This window comes from Danio aesculapii, chromosome 17 (assembly GCF_903798145.1).
Source record: "Danio aesculapii chromosome 17, fDanAes4.1, whole genome shotgun sequence".
Classification (NCBI taxonomy): Eukaryota; Metazoa; Chordata; class Actinopteri; order Cypriniformes; family Danionidae; genus Danio; species Danio aesculapii.
This window is the reverse complement of record NC_079451.1, coordinates 25,560,418-25,585,354: the sequence shown is the minus strand read 5'-3', so window position 1 is coordinate 25,585,354 and position 24,937 is coordinate 25,560,418. Positions and strand designations below refer to the sequence as shown.

The 24,937-nt window shown below is 35.2% G+C and overlaps 1 protein-coding gene across 2 annotated transcripts in view; it reads left to right on the top strand.

The window, feature by feature from the left end:
- Nucleotides 1-24,937, top strand: part of rps6ka1 (ribosomal protein S6 kinase a, polypeptide 1) — a 119,416-nt gene that overhangs the window by 4,717 nt on the left and 89,762 nt on the right. For both annotated transcript variants that reach the window (XM_056476550.1, XM_056476548.1), the window contains exon 2: nt 17,536-17,580. In XM_056476550.1, the coding sequence (XP_056332525.1) occupies nt 17,536-17,580 (45 nt within the window). The remainder of the gene's footprint in view (nt 1-17,535; nt 17,581-24,937) is intronic.

Below are 24,937 nucleotides of genomic sequence, written 5' to 3'. Positions count from 1 at the left end.
AAGAAAAAGGTCTAACTCTCTGCCACCGCATAACTATAAATGTGTCAAAAATTATGAGAATATATGAGTCCTGATCGGGAGGCAACATCCAATTCCGATCGAGATCAAAACCACGTGATCGGGCCTGAATTCCTGAATACCTCCCTACTTTTAATGGACTGTTACTGTATATATGAATTTACACCTCATTCTTATTGTCAATGAACGGGAACTGTCATAGTTTGTGTAAGATGCAAACCCCTCGCTGCACTTCCGCTGCCACCTTCAGCAAACCTGCTACATACAGCATGATGACTCTTATGAAAATTTATGAGCACCAAAAGCGGTGGATCTGTTTAAGTAATATTTGGCTATGTATCACTGTGTCCCAAATAATACACAACAATATAACTTAAGCAATCTCCATTGTACCGAGTGAGGGCACTTCTCTTGTTTTCTTCTAAACAGTCAATATCAATCTATCAATGACTTGATTTATCAGTCTATCAATGACCTAAGCAAAGCATGCTCAGGCTCGGAATGTAAAGTCCCAGTCTCAGTTCATCGCCAACGTGCCTAGTGTGAGTACACACTAAGGCTAACATACTGATATTAACATCTAAAAACTTGATTTCACAGCTTTAAGACACGTACTAGCTCAATTGCAGTTCCTAATGCATTAAAGGATAAAGAATACTTTGAATTTACACATGCGCAGTGCACTTGATGTCAAATTTATCGTTCACCATAGTATTTGCATGCTGTATGTTTACTAGTGATGTCAGTTTTTTGTTTTTTTTTAAACATTTATTTAAAGATTTAAAATGACAGAACAGTGGTGTAGGTGTCTCATGTCCTCATATACATTAATATAGTCATCTATTATACAATCATCCATTGGCCAGTAATTCAAGTCTTTTGTGAAGGGTAAAATTAAAATTATTTAAAAATTATTAAAATAAAATAAAATAGTCTTTCAGGATGCATTCTCCAAAAACTCCCATAGAGGATTCCAGACATGCCAGAAATCATCAGGTTTCTGACGCAGGTCATAGGTCAGTTTTTCTAAGGCAAATCTGATTTATCCACATTGACTGAAGGAATGTTAGGAGAGGACCACAGCAAAAGATTACATTTTCTTGCTAGATATGTACAAAAGTTTAACACAGATTCTAGTCCATAACTAAGGAGTAGAACAGTTTTACAATTCAGAAGATAAATAACTGGAGATAGGGCAAAAGATTTATCTATAATCTTCTGAACTAATTTGTGGATTTCTTTCCAGTATGTCTTAATCATGTCACAGCCCCAGAATACATGCATCACAGTACCAACATTGGATTTGCACTTAAAACAAAATTGAGAAGTGTTAGGAAATATCTTATTCATACAAACTGGTGTTAAATAAGTGTTCTGTAAAAGATAAAAAAATTTTGCTTGTGGTTTGATATTGTGGCTTACTGGAATTTCTAACTTAATATTATTTAATGGACCAATGCTAACATCAACATTAGAATTGTTCTATTAACTTATATTAAATTACTAGTTTAGAAAATCTCATGAAATCTCCTTGTATTTTAAAGTGTTACCTATTGCTGCTCAGTAACCAATCGACACAGCACAAAATAATAATAAAAAGCAAACAATAGTCCATTTTTCTTTGGACTTAAAAATAAGTGAAAAAAGTTTTTGGCATTTAAACATAAGTAATAATTTTATGCTTCTCCATTGGAAATAGCGAACTTGCGTGTGCAAAATATGGGATATGTGAAGGGCCCGTAGTTAATAGCCTCAGCCATAGTTAAATTCAGCATTTTATCCAGTGTGTATTTGCCTTGGTGTACAAGCTCGGAACTTTAAACTAGCGCACAGTTGGCTTAACTTTAAGTTGCAGTAGAAATCCAGTGTTAAGAAGCCATTACGATTAATTATCCATGACCAATTAAAGCGAGGTTAATAGGGACACCGGTTAATCGTTGCATCCCTAGCTAACATACACTTAAAATTTTTTTAAAAGTACTTTAGACTTTAGAAACTGGTAGGCAACTGCTTTAACTATTTGACAAAGTCTTATTCCGTCCTTTTTTAGTCTGTGTGTAGAACTATCATTGCCTGATGAAATCTATCCATGCCTTAAACTGCAAAGTTTTTAGTTAATATTTTGTAAAGGTTTTGCTCCAAGCACCTGCTGTTCATCTCTCTGATGGCTCTTGTGCCCAGGGGTTCGACAGAGAAATGTGTTTGTAATCATACATATTACACAAGGAAGATTGGCGTCATTTGAAAACCCTGCAGCCTGTTCAACAAGAACTTCTAGCCCTTTGGAGGTTAGATGTTGGAGAACAGAGGAAAACATTCGATGCAGTACGCTTCCATTAAAGGACATGCGTTCTGTGAGCTCCAGGAGTCACTGGTTGCGTTCTCACTCCATCACCGGAAATTTATTCCCATGAACCTGGGAGTCTCCCAGATTAGCTGGAAGCGAGTTGACGGTATTTCATAGTGTATGAGGCCCAGTCTGTCCCCACAGGGAGGATGATATTTCACTCGGAAGAGCCAATATGACTGTGTCTTACTAGCCAAGATGTGAGGTTTGAATTCAGACTGAAGGAGAATTCAAACATGAGTGTTGTTGGGTTGGGAATAGCTTATTGTTTCCAATAGCAAAATTCTTCCCACGATAATCATTTTTCTTACCACTATAACAACGATAAAACGTACAATCTGGAAAGGGTTTAGTCAGGGCTTTACAGTGAGACTGTAAATGTATGTGCAATGAATAAATGTGCTATAGAACCATGTGTACAATACAGAATTTAATATGTATGAGTCTGTTTTCAGAGATTTACTGACATCGTCTTACTTCGAGTTCACTTTTTCACACCAGTCAAGTGTTAAAGTGAATTATTTTTGTGACCAGACGTGATTTCACATAACGGAATAAGGAGAAATGATACTATTTCGTAGATCCTAGCCTTATGCAATTCTAGAGCATCATCTGCTGTTAGAAGCTGAGCTCAGAATTGATTTAGGAGAGAATAGCGATGCATTTTGAAAATCTAAGATTCGATTTCTCAAACAATCCTTCGCAACAGCTCTACTATTTTACATTATTCTATACAGTTAGAAAAGCTATGTCGTTTAGCATTGCATTATAAACAAACTTTAATCTTTTAAAATACTCAGAATGGCTTGAAGAGCACAGATAAACCATATATTAACACTGTTGTGTGATTATTGTTTTCATGTTTGATTAGGATAAGTGTTTCTATCTTGTTTTTATTCAGTTACAGGCAGCATCTCAAATCACATACTTTATAGTACGCTAAAAACTGTATGCAAGCCAAGTAGTTTGAAAAACAGAATACGAGAAGTATCCAGGTGACCTACTAATTCCAGCAAGGTTGTGAAATGCGCATCCGATACACGATATGCTGTCGCATGATGCCCCACGAGAGAATTCATGAATGGGAGTGAAGTGAAACAACTGACGTGGCTAGGTCACGTGATGATGACAAAATGGCGGATGTAGTACGTCCGAGTTCTATTCATGCCACTGACATTCATACTGTATTGAATGTACTTTTCTAACGGTCGAGTACTATATTTAAATTTAAATGCAGTACCTACTGAGTAGTAGGTGATTTCGGACAGCCACAGTGAGAAGTAAATGTTTTTTCTTCTGTGATTCATGTGCCGAGTTTATGAAAATGCTGCCCTCTAGTGTCCAGTATGAATGAAACAGATTTTACATTACCTGTCTGCTTACACCTATGTTTAGTAAAAAAAATTGCTATTATTTTCTGCAAAGATACATATCTTTTTCTGGTATACAAATAAATTATGATTAGATTACTATAATCTATCATCACTGATTCTGTCATCACAATAAATGCTAGAAAATATAATAATTGTAGGCTGGTTTCAAGTCCATATTAAACATCTCTATGTTGGTTCCACTTGCGTTGATTAGATATTCTCATCACCAGTAGTTGCTTTTGATTTCCTTTGTGATTTCCAAAAGAATATTCTGGTAGAATGTTACAGCTATATTCTGTCAGCTTGCTCTTGTATCTTTTGCGTTAATATCACATCCTCGGATACAAAACACCACATGTTTCCAGCATATGTTCCTCGGGAATATGAGATGTTTAAATTCTGTGTCTCGGCTGTCAGTGTGTGCAGTGGTTTCTTTGAAACGTGATACAGCGTAGCAGAGCATGATGGCCAGGAATATAGAGATGATGATCTGATCCGGAACTCACAAATAAAGACATGATTTCCACTTGTCATTTTCTTTTTAATCCTGTCACCTTTGAATGCCAGTAAAAATCAAAATGAAAATTTGATGAGTATTTAAATGATTAATCTGTAGTTTCATCCATAATTCAATTCATCAATTTTTTTTTCATCTTTGCCCTCCTTTTCTCTTTATGTCTCCTTCTACATTGCCTTCTTCCCCATCATTTTCTGCTTTTCTTTTATACAGGGCACGCAGATATTATGTCAGACCTTCATCTTTGATGCGCCACATTCATTGTTGTTCAGTCTTGTATAACTGCTTACCATGCAGTCTTACGCACTTGTCTGGTTTGACATTGAAACGGGCACAAATGTTTTGTATGTCTGAATCATCAGCAAGTTGACAGTTCTGACTCGTACTGTTTAATTTTCCACTTTATATGTTTTTTTTATTATTAATAATAAATAAATAATTAGAAAAATTTATATATATATATATATATATATATATATATATATATATATATATGTGTGTGTGTGTGTGTGTGTGTGTGTGTGTGTGTGTGTGTGTGTGTGTGTATTTAGGTTTATTGTGTGAAAAGTAATTGAAATCGACATTCAGAACCTATAATCAATTTAATTTGTTCAGTTCGATTAATTAATTTTTTTTTCCAATTACTTTCCCTACTGCGTGTGGAGTCATGTGACCCCAGTATGTTAGCCACGTTTTAGAGCCACTTCTAGGCTGTTTCTCAATATGCAGCGTTCTTGTGTCCTTGTGTTCTTCTGTAACATCATCATCAACCGCAGAAGTTCAGTTCCAAAACTCAAAACCGCAAAAATAGGGGACGCGTAAAAGTTCCCGTATGTTTTTGGTATCGAGGACGCATCGATGCAGACTTGAGTTACGAACTCGAAGTCCCAAAAGTCATTGCGACTGGAGGTGGGAAGTGCAGCATTTTGTATAGATTCATTATCAATATTCATTAAAGTTCAGAGATACAACTTATTTATCTCAGGAGTTTCCCCTAAAAGAAACGGTGAAAGAAAACATTACCATGAAAATCTTCATAAAGACATAAATGCATACAGGATCTTTGTTGAAGTTCATATCAAAAATCTGTTTTATTTATATTGTGCAACGGATTGTAACGTAGTCTTTATGCATAGTACAAATTGTGAAAAGGGGGAAAATGATAAATCATTGTACGAATGCTGTAATGTTCATATATGTTCAGATGTCCCTATCAGGTTTTTTGCCCTCTAGTCCCGAGTCCGAGTCATTTGATTTTCAGTACCTACCGATACCAAAACCTGATCCGTCACTTCTACTATTTAATAAATAAAAAAGGAATGAAGAAGAGCGAAGAAACAGATCCGGGATGTTCCTTATTTTTTATTTAATTCACCTTATTTTAACATTCAACAACTCCGTTAACACACAGAGCACTTCTGTGAGGTAGTTTGAACAATCAAGTAATAAATAATTTAAATTCTTCGCTTTTAGACTTTAGTGAAACAGTAAATACAAAAAAAATCTAATATAAAACAAATAGCACCTCAACTTAAAATACCCAGCAGGCAATCCCAAGATTGCATATCTCACAGTTTGCTATGGCAATGTTGTCGTCATTAACTTACTTATAATACCTCCAGACATCAGACATACTCATGCTTTCCGCTTCAAGCTGCTTTTGTGTTCTACTTTGCCATCTCTACAACAAAGTGATGTCATGCTGCACACGTTGCTGTTTCTGTCTAATTCTGTGCCACCACATAACTATAGATGTGTTTAAAAATAATATGTACACACACACATGCATGTATTCGAGTTCCAATCGGGGGGTAACGTCCAACTCGAATCTGAAACCACGTGATCTGGCCCGATTTCCAAACATGTGATCCGATATGGACATCCCTAAGAAAAAGCCTTATTTCTTTTTATTTGGCTGGAATTAAAAAAAAAATGTAAACGTCATCAGCATCACCTGATCTGTAGCTAAAGGTGAGATTAAATAATGGCCTAGTTGCATATTCCTGCTGCTCTGAGGAACAGTGTGACCTACTCGGGGACTTCAGTCAGCCTGTCAGTCACATTTGTATGGAAGTGAGTCACACATATGAGGACAGGTCTGACTTTTGATATTAGTTCCTTCAAGGCCTGAAAAAAGGAGATTCTTCCCCTTGTGTAGTCTAGATGAGTTTCCTTCAGTCTGAGGGTGCTGTAGAGTTGATGTTTGACTGGACACATATTACACCAAAGAGGAAAGTCCAGCATTCTTGTCAAATACAGTATTTTGTTCTTATATTGATGGTTCTGCTATTAATATTCTGTAGCTTGGAGAGGAAAATGGCTTTCATTAGTAGACTGTGAATCACTGTACTGAAGGTTTTACCTAAAGGAATTGTTCATCTCAAAAAAAAAAAAAATTCTTATTATTTACTTACCCAAGGCCGTTCAAAATGTATATGACTTTATTCAGCAAAGACAAATTAAAGGGATCATTCATACAGACTTTAATATTCTGCCATCATTTACCCCATTTCTTACAAACCTGGAAGATATTTTGAAGAATGGATGTTATGGCTACTGGTTCCTGACATTCTTCAGAAAATCTTCTTTTGTGTTAAACAGAAGAAAAAATTTATAATTTATAAAAGTTTAGAACCACTTGAGTGTGAGTAAATGGTGAGGAACTCTTCATATTTGAGTGAACTATCTATTTAAGGTTGTTCAGGACACATCCCAGGGTTTTTCCTCTATGTAATTCACATGAATGTATTGAATTATCTAATGAAAATGAGTGTATTCAGTGAAACGGAATTATTTAATTTGTTTGTCTTCCTTCAGCAATTAATCTGCAAATTTGAGTTTTGGGCTATAAAAGCTCTGTTTATAGGTGCAGTAGGTGATCTGCCTAAATGCTATCTGTTACCATAATATCTTTGAAACATATGTCTCTCCCCCTGCCGTCCAAAGCCATACCTCCTGAAAACACTAACGCACACATTAAAGATGAAAGTAGACAACACACTAGATCATGTCATTCACCAAAACTTTATAGTACTTTATTATACTACAATTCTGAACGAAAACCTTCATTATATTTAGCATGTTTTCAGTTGTGTAGCATGCAAAACCTGTCATAATGTGCAATAATTCATGCGTGCAAGAATCACTTGTCTCACTCTCTCATGCATTTTGTCCTAAAGCGACTACTGTATGCTTAGTGTTTGGCCACCGGCGTGCAGGAGGCTTACATGCTATTTCAGACTGAATATTTAAAGTAGCATGCAACAATATAGGGAGTGCATCACATTTTGTCGCTGTTCAAAATTGAACCAATGTGAATATAAAACCAACTTTACCTCAGTAAAGCAGGCTAGGCAGAATAGCGCTATTTACTTTTGTTTTGTTGTTAAACTAAATAAAATCTACATTATCAATGCTGTAAAAGGTCCCTTATAAAATTGAAAATAGTCACCTCAATCTTTCGCTGGAAGATTTCAGGGACTGAAAAACACTTCTGTGCATATAACCCATTCATAAAACAACACAATCTACATCAGCTCTGCGTGACTAAGAGTTTAAAAACAAAACATTATCTGTCTAAAAGAAATACTTCAGCCATGGTGTCATCCATCCTCCAGCGTGAAAAAGTAACTCCAGTATTGATTCAGAATTTTAAAAAGTTTTGATTGAGCATTTGTTTTTACCAGTCACTCTTTTTTTCTCTCTCTCGTGCCGGTAAAAACAGCGGATCTGTGTGAACTGCTGTGCAGCTGTACAAATCTTCATTTGTTGACAGCAATTTAGACTACTTATCAGAATTATGGGAATTGTCGGCCCAACAAACTTTTATTGGATTTTTATTTATTTATTTATTTGTCTTGTATTTATTTATTGATTTTTTAAAATGAGTTGTATATACAGTAATGAGTAGAACATAGACAGTATGCAGTATTTTAATGGAAAAAAGAAAGAAAAGAAAAAGAAGTAAATAAATAAAAATTATAAAAAAAACAAATAAAAAAAAAAAAACAGCAGTGTGGTCTAATTCAAAACAATATTACAATATCGTGGTTTGCACAATTAGGGATAAATAGTAGACTTATGATCAATGCCAAGACAGGTCAAAGCAATTTCCCACAGCTTCTGAAATGACTTGGGTTTTCCTTTTAATATATTTCCAATCTTTTCCATAATTATGTTTTTTTTTTTTTTATCAGAATTATCCTGTCCTTGAGAAGAGGGGGTTCTGCCCCGACCCATTTATTCATAGTTAATTTCCTCCCCAGCATCAGTAGGTTTGAAGACATCTGAATGTTCTGAATGGGGGACAGAACACCTAGTAAGCACATTAATAGGGAGGCTGTAACCTTCTGTTTATGTATTACGGACAGTTTGTCACAAACACTTTTGATATAAGGTTAAAAAACTATTTGTAAATTATATGTTTGTGAGATATATCAACCGAAACTCAACCCTTAACACCAGAATTAGCATCCTTAAATTATATTTTGTGTATGAGTTTGGTTGGACGCAAGTTTTAGGCTTTAACAACAAAAGATGTTTTGTCTTTTCTTTCAGATGTTTTGAAGCCTTTTAATTTTGCTGTGTAATGAAATCTGCAGTTTTTGCTACCGTTTCTGTTCCCTCCTGCTATGCACTTTACTTTCATGAATGGCTAAGTCACTTAAAATACAAGCCTTTTAATTCCATTCACATCTCCTTTCCCCTTCTTTTCCTCTCTATCTCTCCCTCACACACACACACACACACACGCACACACACACAGTTCCTCTCACCTCTCCGAGGAACAGTTTGGTCCCAATTATTCGCATGCTATTTCTGTAACAGGGTCACATTATGGGAGAGATGTTGTTAATTTTGTGCAGACGGCTCTTTTAGCGCTTCATTTGCATCGTGTTGTCAGGAAAAGAGTTTCAGGGTCGCTTGTGACCAGCGGCCCTGATCGAGAGGTTGTTATGTTGTGTTTTTATTTTAGTTTGCACATACATTTTGCATCTACTCAAACTGTGATCTACAGTGTGTGTGCACTTTCTTTTTTCATTAATCAGTCGTTTGTTTTTCTAGAAAATATATGCATGCAAAAGGTTCTTTGCCAACATGTTGTTTTCCATGTTGAAATTTCATTGATTTGTTTTTTTTATGCATATGTTTGACACTTCATAAGTTACTTCCATAGTCTTCTTAGAGAGAACAACTATCTAACATGATCTATCAGTAGATGATATGTGCATCTTTTATGAAGTTTTAGATAAGCTGTATTCATCAGAGTCGTAAGTGTTAAGTGTGTGTGTGGCGTTAATTAAGCACAACTCATATTCCCTTATCAGTTTCATTACAGATATCTGGAGTTCACGGCTCACTTTGAAACATGTTGTTTATGATTTGCGAAAGCACACATCAGTTCTTTTATAATTGAGCTGTAAATTAAAGCTGAAGCCTGTTGTTTCTGTGCTGATAGCATCATAAAAGTACATTGCATAAATTATGACTTGGTAGATGGTTTTGCCTCTGACTGTACTAACCCCAACTTTTCTTTCTTGAGTAAACATTAGTAATATATTGCTTGTTAGAAATGGCAATATAACATATCGTTGTGTTGTGTAGAAGTACTTGTGTAGTCTTATGGTTATGTGTGTAGTTCATCGGTTATGCGGTATATGCATAGTTAGTGGTTAGTATAGTTAGATTATCTTTATGTATAGGGTTAATTTAGCTCGTACATCCACTGTTGTGTTTATATTTATTATTATGTTTATTAATTAGGACCGTGGTCCTTGAGAGACAATTTTTCGTTTCACTACATGTTCACACACGTAGTGTAATTGCAATAAACCTTAACTTGAACTTGAGCAAAAAAAACAACAAAATATTTGTCAAAACACGCATACAATTATTAATTAGGCTCATCAAAGACTGTTTATATTGCAGAAACTCAGCTCATTTAATGTTGAGAGAGTTATTCTTAAGACCTATTATAATTTGTTTGTTGAAAGTATTTAGTCCTTTTCCTTTATTTGTTGGTTTTCCTCACTTTCTATAAAATACAAGAATCATCAAGGCATTGTTAATTTGTGCTCAAATTTTAGGAGTTCCCCTGCAAAGTATTGCATCCCATTACAAACAGCCGGTGTTGAGGATGGCACATTAAATAATAGAAGATATCGCACACACCCCTAAACAACCATTTTGGGCGATGTCAATAAGATGTTCCACAAATCGTTATAAATTTACTTTTGTGCCTGAAGCAATTTGTTTTCCAGTGATGGGTTGCAGCTGGAAGGGCATCCGCTACGTAAAACATGTGCTTTATTCCGCTGTGGCGACCCCAGATTAGTAAAGGGACTAAGCCGAAAAGAAAATAATTGAATGAATGAATGAATAAAGCAATTCGGTAAATGTACTGTAGTTAATCGACGGATTATTACTATGTTATTTAATATTATTATTAGAATTATTTAAAAAATTAATTATTACAATTTTTTTTTCTTTTTTTACCTGCAGTTTTTTGTTTGTGTTGTTGATATTAAGTGTTGGTGTTTATAGTGTTAAGTATATATATATATATAGTGTGTCATTCTTGTCATTTGTGAAGCACCACCGTGTAAGAATGAATTGCCACAAGGGGATTAATAAAGCTTTAAACTTAAACTTTTCTAATGCTATCTCATACCATTTAGTGGTTAATTTGTCTGAATTGGGGCTGGGCCATAGGGCAAAAATGCAATCTCGATAATTATCTTCCATATTGAACGATAACAAAATATAATTTGGTGTAAGTTGTTAATGCTTCCAGGTTTAAGAGTACCCCAAAAATGACTGACGCCACAAAAATTAGAGGGTCCATTAAATGACATAACATATTTTCGACAATTCTGTATATCTCTAATATCAACACACTTTGATTCCCATTGATGCACATTTCTGCTGTGTGATTGGCTCTTAGATCAATATAGAGTAAAAAAGTCCAGAGCTTATCATGGTTATTGACATAAATTTTACTGTGATTTGATATAATCGGTTTATTGGCCCAGCTCCTATTTGCACAATCTCATTTGTACATTTTAGTATGGTTTGCTCATCTCACTATGATGGTTGGGTTTAGGGGTGGGGTTTGGTGTCACGATTTTCTATAAAAAGGTATTTTCATACTGTACTAGTATAAATTCTTATAAATTAGTGAAAACTATTGTTTTCTATAGGTAAAACAAATACTATGAAAGTCAATGGCTCAGGTTTCCAGCTTTCTTCAAAATATCTTCTTTTGTCTTCAACAGATGAAAGAAACTGAAACATAGAACAATACATAGGAGAGTAAAATGATGACAGAATTTTTTAGTCTTGGATGAATTATGGCTTTAAGCACATTCAGATATTTATTTGATCATTAATTTAGTTCATGCCTGTCTATTTACAAATTTTATACTGTAGAATAATCATGACAAATGATCTGTGCACCATTTTTGATTGAAATTGACAAAAAACAACAAAAAGCATATTGCAAAGTGAGTTTTCTTTATGTAGGCAACTTGTAATAATCACACAAGTTATCCTCATACTTTGCACAAGAGTGCAAAGTTCACAGTCAATGATTCACTATAGAGAGTGAAAGCAAAAACAGACAGAGCTGTCTCCATCTGTCACACCATTACCATCACATATTCTCTCAGAAAAGATGAAAGATGAATCTACTTAAGATTCTGAAGCTGCTCACAAACTAAATATCCAATTGATATCGTCAGTGGCATTAGCTGGTGATATCTCTGGCTGTATTCACCAGTCTGCACAACTCTAGTTTTGGCATCCCAACTGAGGTTTTTGTTGTTGTTGTTGTGGAAAGGTGTGTGGAGTGCCAGAGGTTGACTTCACAGTTTGGACACGATGCCCGAAGGTCTTTGCAGTTTCCACGGAAACTCCTTTCCTCAGACCTCTTGTGTTTCTTGTCGTCAAAAGTGTCATTGACTTGGCTTTTTTAAAGCAAGTCTTCATAACTTCCAGAGCCCTTGAGTAAATCGATGTGAAGTCAGCATAAGCGAACGACGCTCTGATTTCATGTGACAAATCCTTGATCTCAGTCTGTTTTTCTAGTTTTGCTCTGAGCTGCCAGAAGTGTTTTCTTCCTTCCTCCAATTCCTTTTGTAAAACATTTTTATTTTTGTCTCTTTCATTTCCCGATCTCCTCGCTCAAGGTTCTGTCTTGAATGAAACTGAAGCAGCAGCCAGTGTTAATAGGACATGATTGTAGTTTCATGGAAGAACTCTTTGATTGATTGCATTTCTGCAGATTCATGTTTATTCAATTTTATGAATACTCTCTTACTGTTTGTTTCTGATTACTTTAGTTTTAAGGTCAGTTGACTGCCACAGAGGTAAATATTTCTTCTATGGGAGAAATGAAGGGAAACCGCACAAGCAAGTGTTCTTTTTATGTGTTTTATGGCCCATTTCCACTGAGTAGTACGGTACGGTTCGGTACACTTTTATGGCCGTTTTTACTGTGAAAAGGTACCAAAAAGCTAAAAAAAAGCTTTGTAAGGGTACCTAGCACAACAAAAGGGTACTAAAAGGTGGAGCTAGACATACAGCTGAACGCTATTGGTTTACCAAGATACGTCACTAGCTCGTACACAAGCTAAGAGAATGAAAATGAAGGAAGCGCCATTTTTAAATGCACAGACAAGACATTACACCGTAACAATATATACATATAATAACAAGCCATGGTCAACCCGAGCTTAAACAAACTTTGTTGTCGTCTGGATGAACAGCCACAAAGCCAAGAAGAACAGCAGATTCTACCCTGTGCCCCCTAGTAGGCATTGCCGTCTAAAGCGTGAGCAGTTTCGCTTTCGCGCATGCGCTCGCCATGCGTCTATATTTGAAATAACAAACTTCTTGAGCTGATGATAATAACATGCACGATTATTGAAGTGCTTCTGACATCCAATCCTTTCAGAAACGGACAAACGCAAGAGTGAGGCATGAAAAAACAAAGGAGCAAATGATTGTTTCAGCAGCCTAAAACATGAACAAACTGCCATGTTAAGCTATTATCATCGCCTTTTGGACTATTATGAACTTTGAATGACAGAATTACTTTCTAACAAGAGGTTCTATGTGCTGGTGAAGATTAATGATACAGATGAGAGGTTTTCACTGACTGTAGGCTATATGTTGGTGGTTGTTTTTGAACCCAAATAAGGACTAAATGTATGTTGTGTGTAGTTCTTCTGTAATTGGTAATATATCGGGACATTAAGGGTCTGTATGTGTTCATATATTTTGCATTTATTTATTTATTGTATATAATTGCAGACGTTACAGTCACGTCATTGATCTGCAGCTATTATCAAATCATGTTCATAGAAAGGTTAATAATAAACATTTATTTACAAGCATTTATGTGTATTAAGCATCTGTTTTGTGAGAAGTGCTTCTCATATGATATGTGAACGACCCCTGCAGCTTTACTTTGACATTTCCTTGAACAAGAATGACATAAACTTTGTCGTACACCATGGCCACCATTTGTACCCTTTTTGGCAGTGGAAACGCAAGCCTGATAAAGGTAACCCGTACTTACCCGTACCGTACTGTACCACTCAGTGGAAACAGGCCATTACATGTGCTTGAATTTTTTCTGCCTTGTTTTCTCTCATCTGAAGAGTTTTCAGTAATGTTGCTCAATGTTGACTATCCATCATTAGGATTTATTTCAACTGTTGGTTAAAACCTGTTTTAGCCATGGTGAAAGTTCTGAAGAACAAACAATACAGTTGATCATGACCCTGAGCGTACCTCATTACATTTTCCTGCACTTTGTGTGCTTGCTTTGTACAAACCTGTATTTTGTTGGCATTTGGATTAGTTTAGTTTCATTATCTGGAAAAATGATGAACAATAAGGGTAAAAAGACAATTTATTTTTATTTATGTATTTATTAGACTATCAAAACAGATTTGTGATTGATACAGATTTACCAAAACACTTATAAACTCTCTATATGAAAATTTATCTACAAATAAAAGCAGAATACCTTGATTATTGTAGTTGAACCACAAGTTTCCACACACACAAAAATCATATTTTTAATAAATATGGCAATATTTCTCATAATAACTCCATTAATTTTTTATAGGAGTCATACATATGCAAATATAGAAGTTAGCATGAAGCAAAAAATTGCATCTTTTATTCCCTGTGATGTAAATCCAGCTGAACTAGCCTCTTAAAACCAGAAAAAATTGAGGAGGCTTAATCTTTTTAAATGGGAATTTATTGGTTTGCTGCTGGATTGTGGTTCAGTCATGATTGCTACTGTATGTCAAATGAATAACTTAATTGTGCTGAAATACACCATCTGCAATCACAGCAACATTAGGTACAAATATTAAAATGGTTAGTTTTCATGATGAATTTAATACTGCATTTGAAGTGTACCATGTACAATCTCGAAACCTAACTATAATAAATAACACAGGATTGTTTTAGGATTCATTTGTAGCCAGACTTTGATTCTATTCTATTTTATTCTATACAAGCTCACAAAGTAAATCACACAATTTGAATCACTGTAAATATAATAGTAAGCGTCTTGTGAAATTGGTGTTACAGAAGATCCAACTTGTGGGCAGAACAGATGCTCAGGCATATTCACAGATAGAGAGCGTGTATGTGATGTAAGGAACCAAGTCTGTATAAATGCCCTGGGAGCCATTGATTATGTCATCTAGACATAACACGCATTTATGATTTTTGACACCACAGCTGTGAGCCTTCAAGTACATTAATTCACACATGCGCACACACTCATGCCGTGTCTGTTCTCACGATAGTAAGCCAGAGGATCCAGCTGTAAACTGTCTTCAAAATGTTTATGTACACTAGTTTAAAGGCTAAGTGCTTGCAGTTATTTTGCATACAATTAGTCGAATTAAACTTGGATAAGTAAAATGAGCTCTTTTAAAATGCTTCCCATTAGTGTTGCACAAAATTGAGGATGACATTTGTTTTGTGCGTGTGTGGTTTCACGGTATTCCGGTATCGTGATTACTGCTGTAAAATACAGTAGTATATAAATAAAGTCTGGGTATTGAACATGATGTATTATATTTTAAGAAACATTTAAAGTATTTTGGTGCTGTAAACGTGTTAGGCCAAATAATCAAATTGATGTTTCCATTAGTTTCAAAAACGCAGATTTCTTTACAACTTGAACAGGCATCTTTGGAGATTTTCTATAGATATACAGTAAAGCCACTGCACTGTTCAGGTCTATAGCATGCTGGAATGTTTGTATATAAGTGAATTGTTTTTCAAATTTTTCCTGACTCGTGGGCTGACTCCAGTAGCCCTTTTCTGCTGGAGATACTGTTTCCCTAAATAACAAAATTAAATTGTTGTTTAGAAAAACAACTTATTTATACCATAGGAACATAAAACAGGCATTTTTAATGGTTTTAAAACCTTGACTTTTTCCAAAGCACTGTAAACCTTGAAACCGGTTATCATCCCATGCCTAGTGTTGGGTAGTAGCTAGCTGCTAGAAACTCTGCTAACAGGAGAATTTTGACCTGTTCGTCATTCCCCACTTCTGTTTATTGGTTAATTCATCATCCAGAAAAAGTCTTTTTATTTATTTATTTATTTATTTATTTATTAGACTATCAAAACAAATTTGCGATTTGTGAGATAGATTTACTAAAACACTTACGAACTCCCAATTTGAAAATTGACATTACAAATAAAAACAGAATACCATGATTATTGTAGTTAAACCACACTAATCATGGTTTTTACCACACAAACAATAGTTTGTCTATTATATTTATAGTATTCTTAATCAATATGGCAAAAATACACAAATATGCCACGTTTACAACACTTTTCCAGTAGTAAGTTCATGGTGATTTTTCATAGCAGTCATAAATCTGTTTAACAGTTGCCAAATTAGTGAAATAAATGACCAAACTTCCAAATAGTGCCTTTCTTGAGAACAGCTGCACTAATAACGTATGAGAATTTTGCTTGCACATTCCAAAATAAAAATGTAATCCAGCCTCATCACCCGATAGCTCCTCCCTTTTCACTGAGTGCATGAAGTGTTTTACACTTGTATTTATCGGATGAATAAGTTCTTCATTCAGGTATCTAAAATGCAGTTATTCTTTTGAGAATTTTCAGTGTGAATGCACTATTTATACTATTTGATACAAAATGGCATGGAATAATGCTTTTGGGATGCACCTAATATCTTGACAGTAGCTAAGCTACTTATTATACAATGTAGCTTTTCCAGTAGCTAGCTACTTTTTCCAGCAAGTAGCGAGTAGCTTACCAACCACTATACTGTTTTGTAATCCTGCAATGGTCTTAAGCATCAGAGCATTGTCTTACAAGATCACACACTGCAATAGGTTATACAGCCATCTATTGGGAAATCACACATCTCATTGATTTCCATTTATTTATTTATTACTGTTATTTTCTAATTATATTGTTAAGGAACATTTTTAATTGAGTAAAAGTATAAAGTATTATTACTTTTAAGTATTCTTACAGTTTACAGGATACTATTACATATAGTATTCTTACAGTTGGCAATTGAACTGAAGTAAGAACGTTGTGTGAGGGCTTTAATACATTTCTTATCAAAATGGAGCTATTTACAGTATGTCACTCTTGTTGTTGTTGAGAATTAATCTTTAAAATTTAATTGTTTTGGTGTTGCAATGTTTATTTAACTACTATGTGTGATAAAACATTAGGCTTTGACATCAACATTTTTCAGCACTGTTTTAAGTACTAAATATTTCCACATTTCTGCTTTTCTCGATGAGTAGCTTGTAGCTTATCAAGCTAATAACAACACTGGTATTATGTAACTGATAAAATGTTTGTTTTACACCAATTTGGAACACTATCACACCAATGTTAATAAACTGTTATCCCAGTACTTCTGTGATCATTTGGAACACTGACGTCATTTCATAACTATGCATGACAGCTGCTCTCTAGGTCAGACACAGGTCTGATCATACTTGACTATCATTTGCATTTAATACACCTTTGACATGTGTGAATAAGATCATGTGGGTGTTCTGTCTTTTAATGATTAATCATGCCACTCTTCTTCCCACGTGGCACCTCATAAGTGGCTTTTTTGATTTCTATGACTGTTAATGTTATTGTAAAATATGGAAAATGTAAATTACTTTCTGTTTATGCCAAAACTAGTTTTGTGTGTGTATTTAAACATAAATCTCTGTCTGTTTTTCTTGCAGAATGGGCAGAGCACCACTGAGGATGGAGTCTCTTCATCTGTAAAGGTAGGACTCAACTGAGCACAAACATAAACACACACCAACTTGTTTAGGATGGTCATAACGGTTTTAAAGAAACAATATTATATACAACAAGAACTTATTCATCAGTGAGATTCTTTCTCATAGCAAACTAATAGTGTGAGGGGTGTGGTTAAGAGTATTGAAGTCAACAGCGCAGGACGGACACCTCAAATGCAGAAGCTTAATAAAAAAAAGATTAATAAAACAATTTTTTTTAGTGTAATCATCAGCCTAATCATACCAAGTAGTGCTGCAATAATGTAACAAAAGTAATTTATTTCAATTATTGTTTTTTCATGATGTAATAGTGATTACTGTAGATTAACTAAAAAAATCTTCTACAATACTATACAACACAGTGTTTCCCCTAAGGGGGATTGGGGGTGCAGCGTGGCTGTTCAGACTGACACCGACACAAGGAGTCATGGTTCTTTTAATGACAGCAGTAAAAAAACCGAACAATTATTTGAACTGTACAACCATACAAGCTAAAAATTAACATTTATTTTTAGATCTTTTTATCCACAAAGTGTGCAGCTTTTGTCAATGCAGTTTATCTTAACGGGCTTCTGGAAGAACATTTCAAGTACACTACTAGTACATTGATATTAGTATGCTTAATAAATAAAGTATACTTTTATACTTGACCTTTACTTAAGTATACTTCTTTTTCCTAAGGGTGTATTTTCTGACTTACTAAGATCAGTCTTGTACAGCCAGAGGGAGTATTGCCTCTCTGACAGTCAAGTTAGGTCAAAGCTAGGGATGCTCCGATCAGGATTTTTGCAGCTGAAACAGACTACTGATTCCTTGTCATGGTGATCGGCTGATACTGAGTACTGATTCTAATGCTTCACTCTTTATAATGGATCAAGCATATTTTCCCTCTAAGTATGAACCATAAGAGAAGATCTTGCCTTACCCAAGATGATAAATTAAGGATGCTGCATAAAATACCTTAAACACGTCTCTTATTACATTTACATAGGTGTGAACGTGTCATGGCTAGAAGCTACTTTACAGAAAATAATTAGTCCATTAATTTTACTCTGGCTTAGTCCCTTATATATCAGGGCTTGCCACAGCGGATTGAACTGCCACAGAAAATAATATCACACAGATATAAAAATTGTTATGAAAAATTACAATGCAATTTGGAGAAAAATTCAATTTGTCTCAATCAAGAACAAGTTTGGAGCTCACATTTGATGCATAAGAAGGTAAAATGCACACCTATAAATCTAATACTTTATAAACTACTGTTTAAAGCAATGAGTGTATTACAATAAATGTTAAAAAATAAAAAAGTTTTATTTATCTAATAATTCCAGCCAGCTTTTAGTGATTTTGCAATATTGTCAACACAGAACTTTTAGTTGTTATATGTAAAAAGGCCTAAATACATGCAGGACCATTCAAATATTTTGCTCGTCTCCATCTAATGACAGCAGATCACTCATGATGAGAGAGATAGGGGGATTTGCACTCGCAATATGTTTACTGCTCTTTTCATTTAACCGAAGAAATGTAATGCTATTACAGTGCCTCTCGCGATCTGTTCTCTTGCTCAATCACTCTCGTCGCCATGATTTCAGAGTATTTTATCTCATTTTTGGGGATCACGGGGCCTGTAAAAATTTGCGAGAGACTCACGGAGCTTCCGGGAGAGGTCATATGGTTGGATGAGATGCTAGATACCGCGTCACAGCAGCTCAAAACAGTGGAAATACAGTACAATGGCTGCACTTGCTACAAAGAGAGCAGAGCATCACTCGCGCGAGTCGCGCCAATAAACTCTAAACAAATCGCACTACATCTGTATATATTTTGGCTGCTGTCACTGTGACGCGAACACATTGGTCGCCCCCACACATCATTTACCTGTGTTGTAGCTGCTGTAGGCTAATACATAATATTGCGCACGTGCGTCTTCAGTCCTGTCAGATGTGGTGCGCCCTCTCATTCTCATACAGCTGAGAGTGGCTGTGTGAACTCCACCATGCGCGATTCAGAGAGCAGAAATATGGAATCATGCGACCATGTAGAGACAGAAATCACATGCCGTTGTGTAAATAAGATATTACATTAGCTGGTTTATTAAAAGAAGTTGTGATCTGGCGCTATATATAAAATACAATTAACTTTACATCAAGGGGGGAAGGGCAGGCGCCCCCCTATATTATGGTAGGGGAAACACTGCAACTGAAAAAAATTTCTACAATACTATACAAACTTTATTTATAAAGCACTTAACAAGCACCAGAGAGCAAACCAAAGTGCTGTACATTAAAATGAGTTCATAACACAACACAAGACTTATAAAACATATTTAAAATAAGGAAAACAAACACACGTAAGATATAAATAAACACTATTTAAAACAAATATAAAATCAAGTGTCAGGCCAAGAAAAAAAGATTTTTGAGATGGGATTTAAACAAAGACAATGAAGGGGCCTGCCTAATGTAAAGATGCAGAGCATTTCATAGTCTAGCAGCAGCCACAAGGCTCGGTCTCCTCTTAGCTTATGCTTAGCATTTGGCACTCTCACAGATACTGTGCGTTTATTGCAATTTGGCCACCCTAACAAAAACAATGATGTCTGCCTTCACAGCTCTGCTGTCAAGTGAATTAAAATTCGCTACATTGATCTCATATTTCCAGGAGCCGTTGCAGCATACAGGCAAATCAGTTACGTTCCAGCATAAAACGTGCTTTCTAGTGTGAAAATGTTGCTCACTTTTTATCAAATTTATTTAGATCATATTGTTGCGTGTGGTGTGGCTTTGCTTCAATATGTGTCCAAATGTCTGTAATATGCTGAAGCAGCAATACTGTTTTGTACTGTTGTTATGGTAAGAGTGAGATTCCGGCTTTTAAAAAAAAAATAAAAATAAATAACAAAAAAAAAAAAAATAATAAAAAAAAAAAAAAAATATATATATATATATATATATATATATATATATATATATATATATATATATATATATATATATATATATATATATACACACACATATACAGTTGAAGTCAGAATTATTAGCCCCCTTGAATTATTAACCCCCTGTTTATTTTTCCCCAATTTCTGTTTATGGAAGATTTTTTTTTCAACACATTTCTAAACATAATAGTTTTGATAACTCATTTCTAATAACTGATTTATTTTATTTATTTTATATTTTTCAAGACACTTGTATACAGCTTAAAGGGACATTTAAAGGCTTAACTAGGTTAATTAGGGTAACTAGTCAGGTTAGGTTAATTAGGCAAGTTATTGTATAACCATGGCTTGTTCTGTAGACTATCGAAAAAATATATAGCTTAAAGGAGCTAATAATATTGACCTTTAAAATGGTTTTAAAAAATGAGTAGCAGCCAGTTAAGTGAGGATAAAAATGGGTGATGTGGTCCGATTTTCGACCCACTGTCCAAAGACATGCTCCAGCATTTTGCATGAACTGCAGGCGAGCCAACGACAACCCACTTATACTCACATACAGTATAAAGAGTTACAGTTATCCAGGCGAGTAGTGATAAACAGACAAAACAATTTAACATCCAGCTTGTTTTTTTGGCAGTTTGTTGTATTTTATGAGGGGATTGTTTTTGTTAATTTCTGATGTCTTTCTCCTCTAAATCACTTAATTTCTGACATGTGTGGCAAAAAGTTATTTATTATATATTTATTGGTGTAAAGATTTGTCATGAATTTATTATCTATATTTTTGAAGTCACTTTATCAGATCAAAACAGTCCTGCTGTGGAGATTTGTCATGAGATTGAATTGTGATCTTGTGTTTGAGCCAGGATTGTGAGTGGCGTGTTTGACAGACCTCAGAGCAGCTTCTGTCTCAAAGCAGAGTCTGAGGTCTACTGGCAGCTTTCTGAAACAACCGATGGAACAAGCACTGAAGATTTAGAGTTGTGGCTCAGAGACTCAAAGGCCTCTTTGGATGTCTAAACGGGTCAAATTACTCATCTGTTCCTGGGTCAATGTTGACTTTATCTAACTGTATGGGGAAAGCCTTTCTCCTGCACCCTCACAGATGCCTTTTTTTGTTTTTTTTGTTTTTTATGTGTAACATGAACCTGATGTGCTGGACAGAGAGACAGTCTGTCTCCTCCAGCAGCAGCATGTGCTTTTCTCCATCTTTCTGAATGGTGAGCTCACCTCAGGACTGCAGTGAAGCTCTGGTCAAGGTCCTGTGATGCGTAAAACCCCAGAGACTGCAGACAGATATTTTTGGGCTTTTAATTTTGTCTGTCCAAGGACATGATGACCTCGCTTAAAGGCACAGGATGTAATTTTCTCTGCTAGAGGGCACACATTTGCAACAAAGGCATATTTTAATGAGTGTGGAATCATGGGAGTTGTAGTCTTCATTGCATTCTACAGGACTCCAGCTAAAATCGTGTCCATGGATGAGCTAAAAGATACAAAATTATTATCATGATAGTATGAAGCAAAGTAAGGCTGAGAGCTTTAAAGTTAAATGAGTCTGCGGAAGAGGGATAAGCCCAAAGCTTTTATTATGTTGTAGTCAACTGATTCCGGTTCTTCTGGTCATGATCATGTGGGGAAGCAGTGCTGTTTTATCATACTGAATGTATTTGATTACATAGGGTCTTGTTATATTTCTGCTACGTGCAGTATGCTAAACACATTAAAATGTAAACGTCTTTGGGGTTTCCTTGCTTTTTTTTGACCAAAGTAGTATTAGTAGGTAAAATGGCTTGTTTCTCTGACTTCAAACATTGTTTGTAGCGTTTATATAACCAACCATTCTCATATAACAACACGTATAACACTAGTGTTTTTGGATATTTGAATAAAAAATCTTACATGTGGTCACTTTAAGCAGTACTTTCACTAGTCTTTGCTGCTTCATTTGTGAATGACTAAATATTATGCAAATATTATCATCAACCAGTGAAGATAGTTCATTAGCTGTTGATTAAATAGCATGCATTGTTGTAAATGCAGCTTGCTAACATTTTAATTATTTCTTAATGAATTGCATTAATTATTGTTATGGTTAGAGCATCATCATCATCATTATGCTCAGCACAAGCCATGATATGCATCATTTCCAACGTACTTTGACTAAAGCGATTCAATATAGACGATATACTGCACATGTAATGTCCTGTCTTGTTAAAATGAATCCTCTTTAATGACCATTAAGATATTTCTTTTAAAACAGCACCTCAATTTTCTTTTATTGTGCTATTGTATATTCTCTGTGGTGCCATTCGATTCTCATAATATGTCGATCTCTTAAAAATAACAAGAATTAAAGACAGTAGAACAGATATTACCATGATTTTTAAACACAGTAAAAAACAGTGGCACGAAACATTGAAATAAAGATGTTTTAGTGTTCCAAAGGCAAATTGGTCATTTAGAAAAACGTGTGGATCATCCATCTTCCTTGTATTGAGATTTTTAACATTTACATTTGGTAATAATAAGTTACATTCAGATTTCTTAATATACATTTTTAGATCAAATTTCTCTAATTAAATAAATAAATATATATATTTACTGAATTGGTGCTGACACATTTAAATGATTTAAGAGTTTATTAAATTCCATGACATTCATCTATACAGTATATGCACATTGATAAAGTTCATGATAACTATTAAACTGTTTTAGTTCGTTGTAAACCTTGTTTTACCCTAGTGTAGTTCATTTTGAAGACTTTTCCCAAAAGGAGTCCTGGCCACCAGAGAAAAAAACACTGTCTTTTAAAAGTAGGTTTAATGTTCACAACATAACGAATTTCTCATGATTTGTTGGCAGTATTTGACCTGGACAAGTTTTGTGGATTTTCCAAATGCTGCCTGAAACCTAATTAACAGAACTAGTGCAGCAAATACGGCCCCATAGCAGCAGACACCATGATAACAGGCTGAACCTGTGATTCATGAAGCCATTACTGATCCACCAGCTCACGAACTGTCACTGCACCCCTTGATACATGCTTATTGGTTGTTGTTGTTGTTGTGGGAGCACTTGGAATAAATCACATGACTTTTTATTTCGTTTCATGTCAGCATCAGGTCGTTGGCGAGGGTCGTTTAACTGTCGATGAACTTTAAAAGTGATCTACGGTCATCATAAATACAGTGAAGTCAATCTGTTTGGAAGGACAGGGCCAGCAAAACAATCCAGCTATGCACTAAAGCTAATCTGAGGCGAAACAAGGCCACGCGCAAACAAAAGCAGACAGACGTGTTATGGCAGATTCACTGTGAACACTTTAAAAGGCCACAGCTCGTTTCACTTGTCTATGTTTGCGGATTTTAAATTGGGGTGTGTGAATAAATGGATGGATTTGTGCCTGTTGAGGGTTTTGTCTTTTGTCTCTTTATACAGTTATTTTAAAGCAACTTTTTCCTATTTTTGTAAGAGAACATCATATCTAGGGGATGTTGATGAGTGGGAACAAGTGGTGAATGCATAGATGAAAGAGATCAATTATTGAAAAAAAAAAACAGGAACAACTAATGAGGTGAACTCTTGTAGTTTTTATGTAATGCGCAGATTAAAATTTCTTTGTAGAATGTGTTGCCAATTTGCCTTGTTAAAGGTGAATTTTTATGTTAAAATACTTTTTTATCTCTCTGTTTAATATGCTGTGTAGACCGACATTGCACAATAACACTGATTTGCATTTACATCTGGAAGATTTCTTTTTTTTTTTTCCTGTTTGCTCATCTGCAAGATGTCTTTGAGGCTTCTGCTGCTTCCTGAACTGTAAAGAAATGGAGTATGACCCTCTCAGTGTTCATATGGAGATCAGCACTATCATGAAGAGTGAAAGTATTTATTTAATTTACAAGTTAAAATTACAAGTTAAAATTTAAAAATAATTCAAGGCTTAAATAAATGGGTTTGCATTTATTAATCTATAAATAAAATAAATAGACTAAATGGCAATATGGCGACGCAGTGGTGCAGTAGGTAGTGCTGTCGCCTCACAGCAAGAAGGTCGCTGGTTCGAGCCATGGCTGGGTCAGTTGGCGTTTCTGTGTGGAGTTTGCATGTTCTCCCTGCGTTCTCTTGGGTTTCTTCCGGGTACTCCAGTTTCCCCCACAGTCCAAAGACATGCGGTACAGGTGAATTGGGTAGGCAAAATTGTACGTTGTGTATGAGTGTGAATGGATGTTTCCCAGAGATGGGTTGCAGCTGGAGGGGCATCCGCTCCGTAAAACATGTGCTGGATAAGTTGGCGGTTCATTCCGATGTGGCGACCCCAGATTAATAAAGGGACTAAGCCAAAAAGAAATTGAATAAATAGACTAAATGACAATATTTTAATGGTTAATT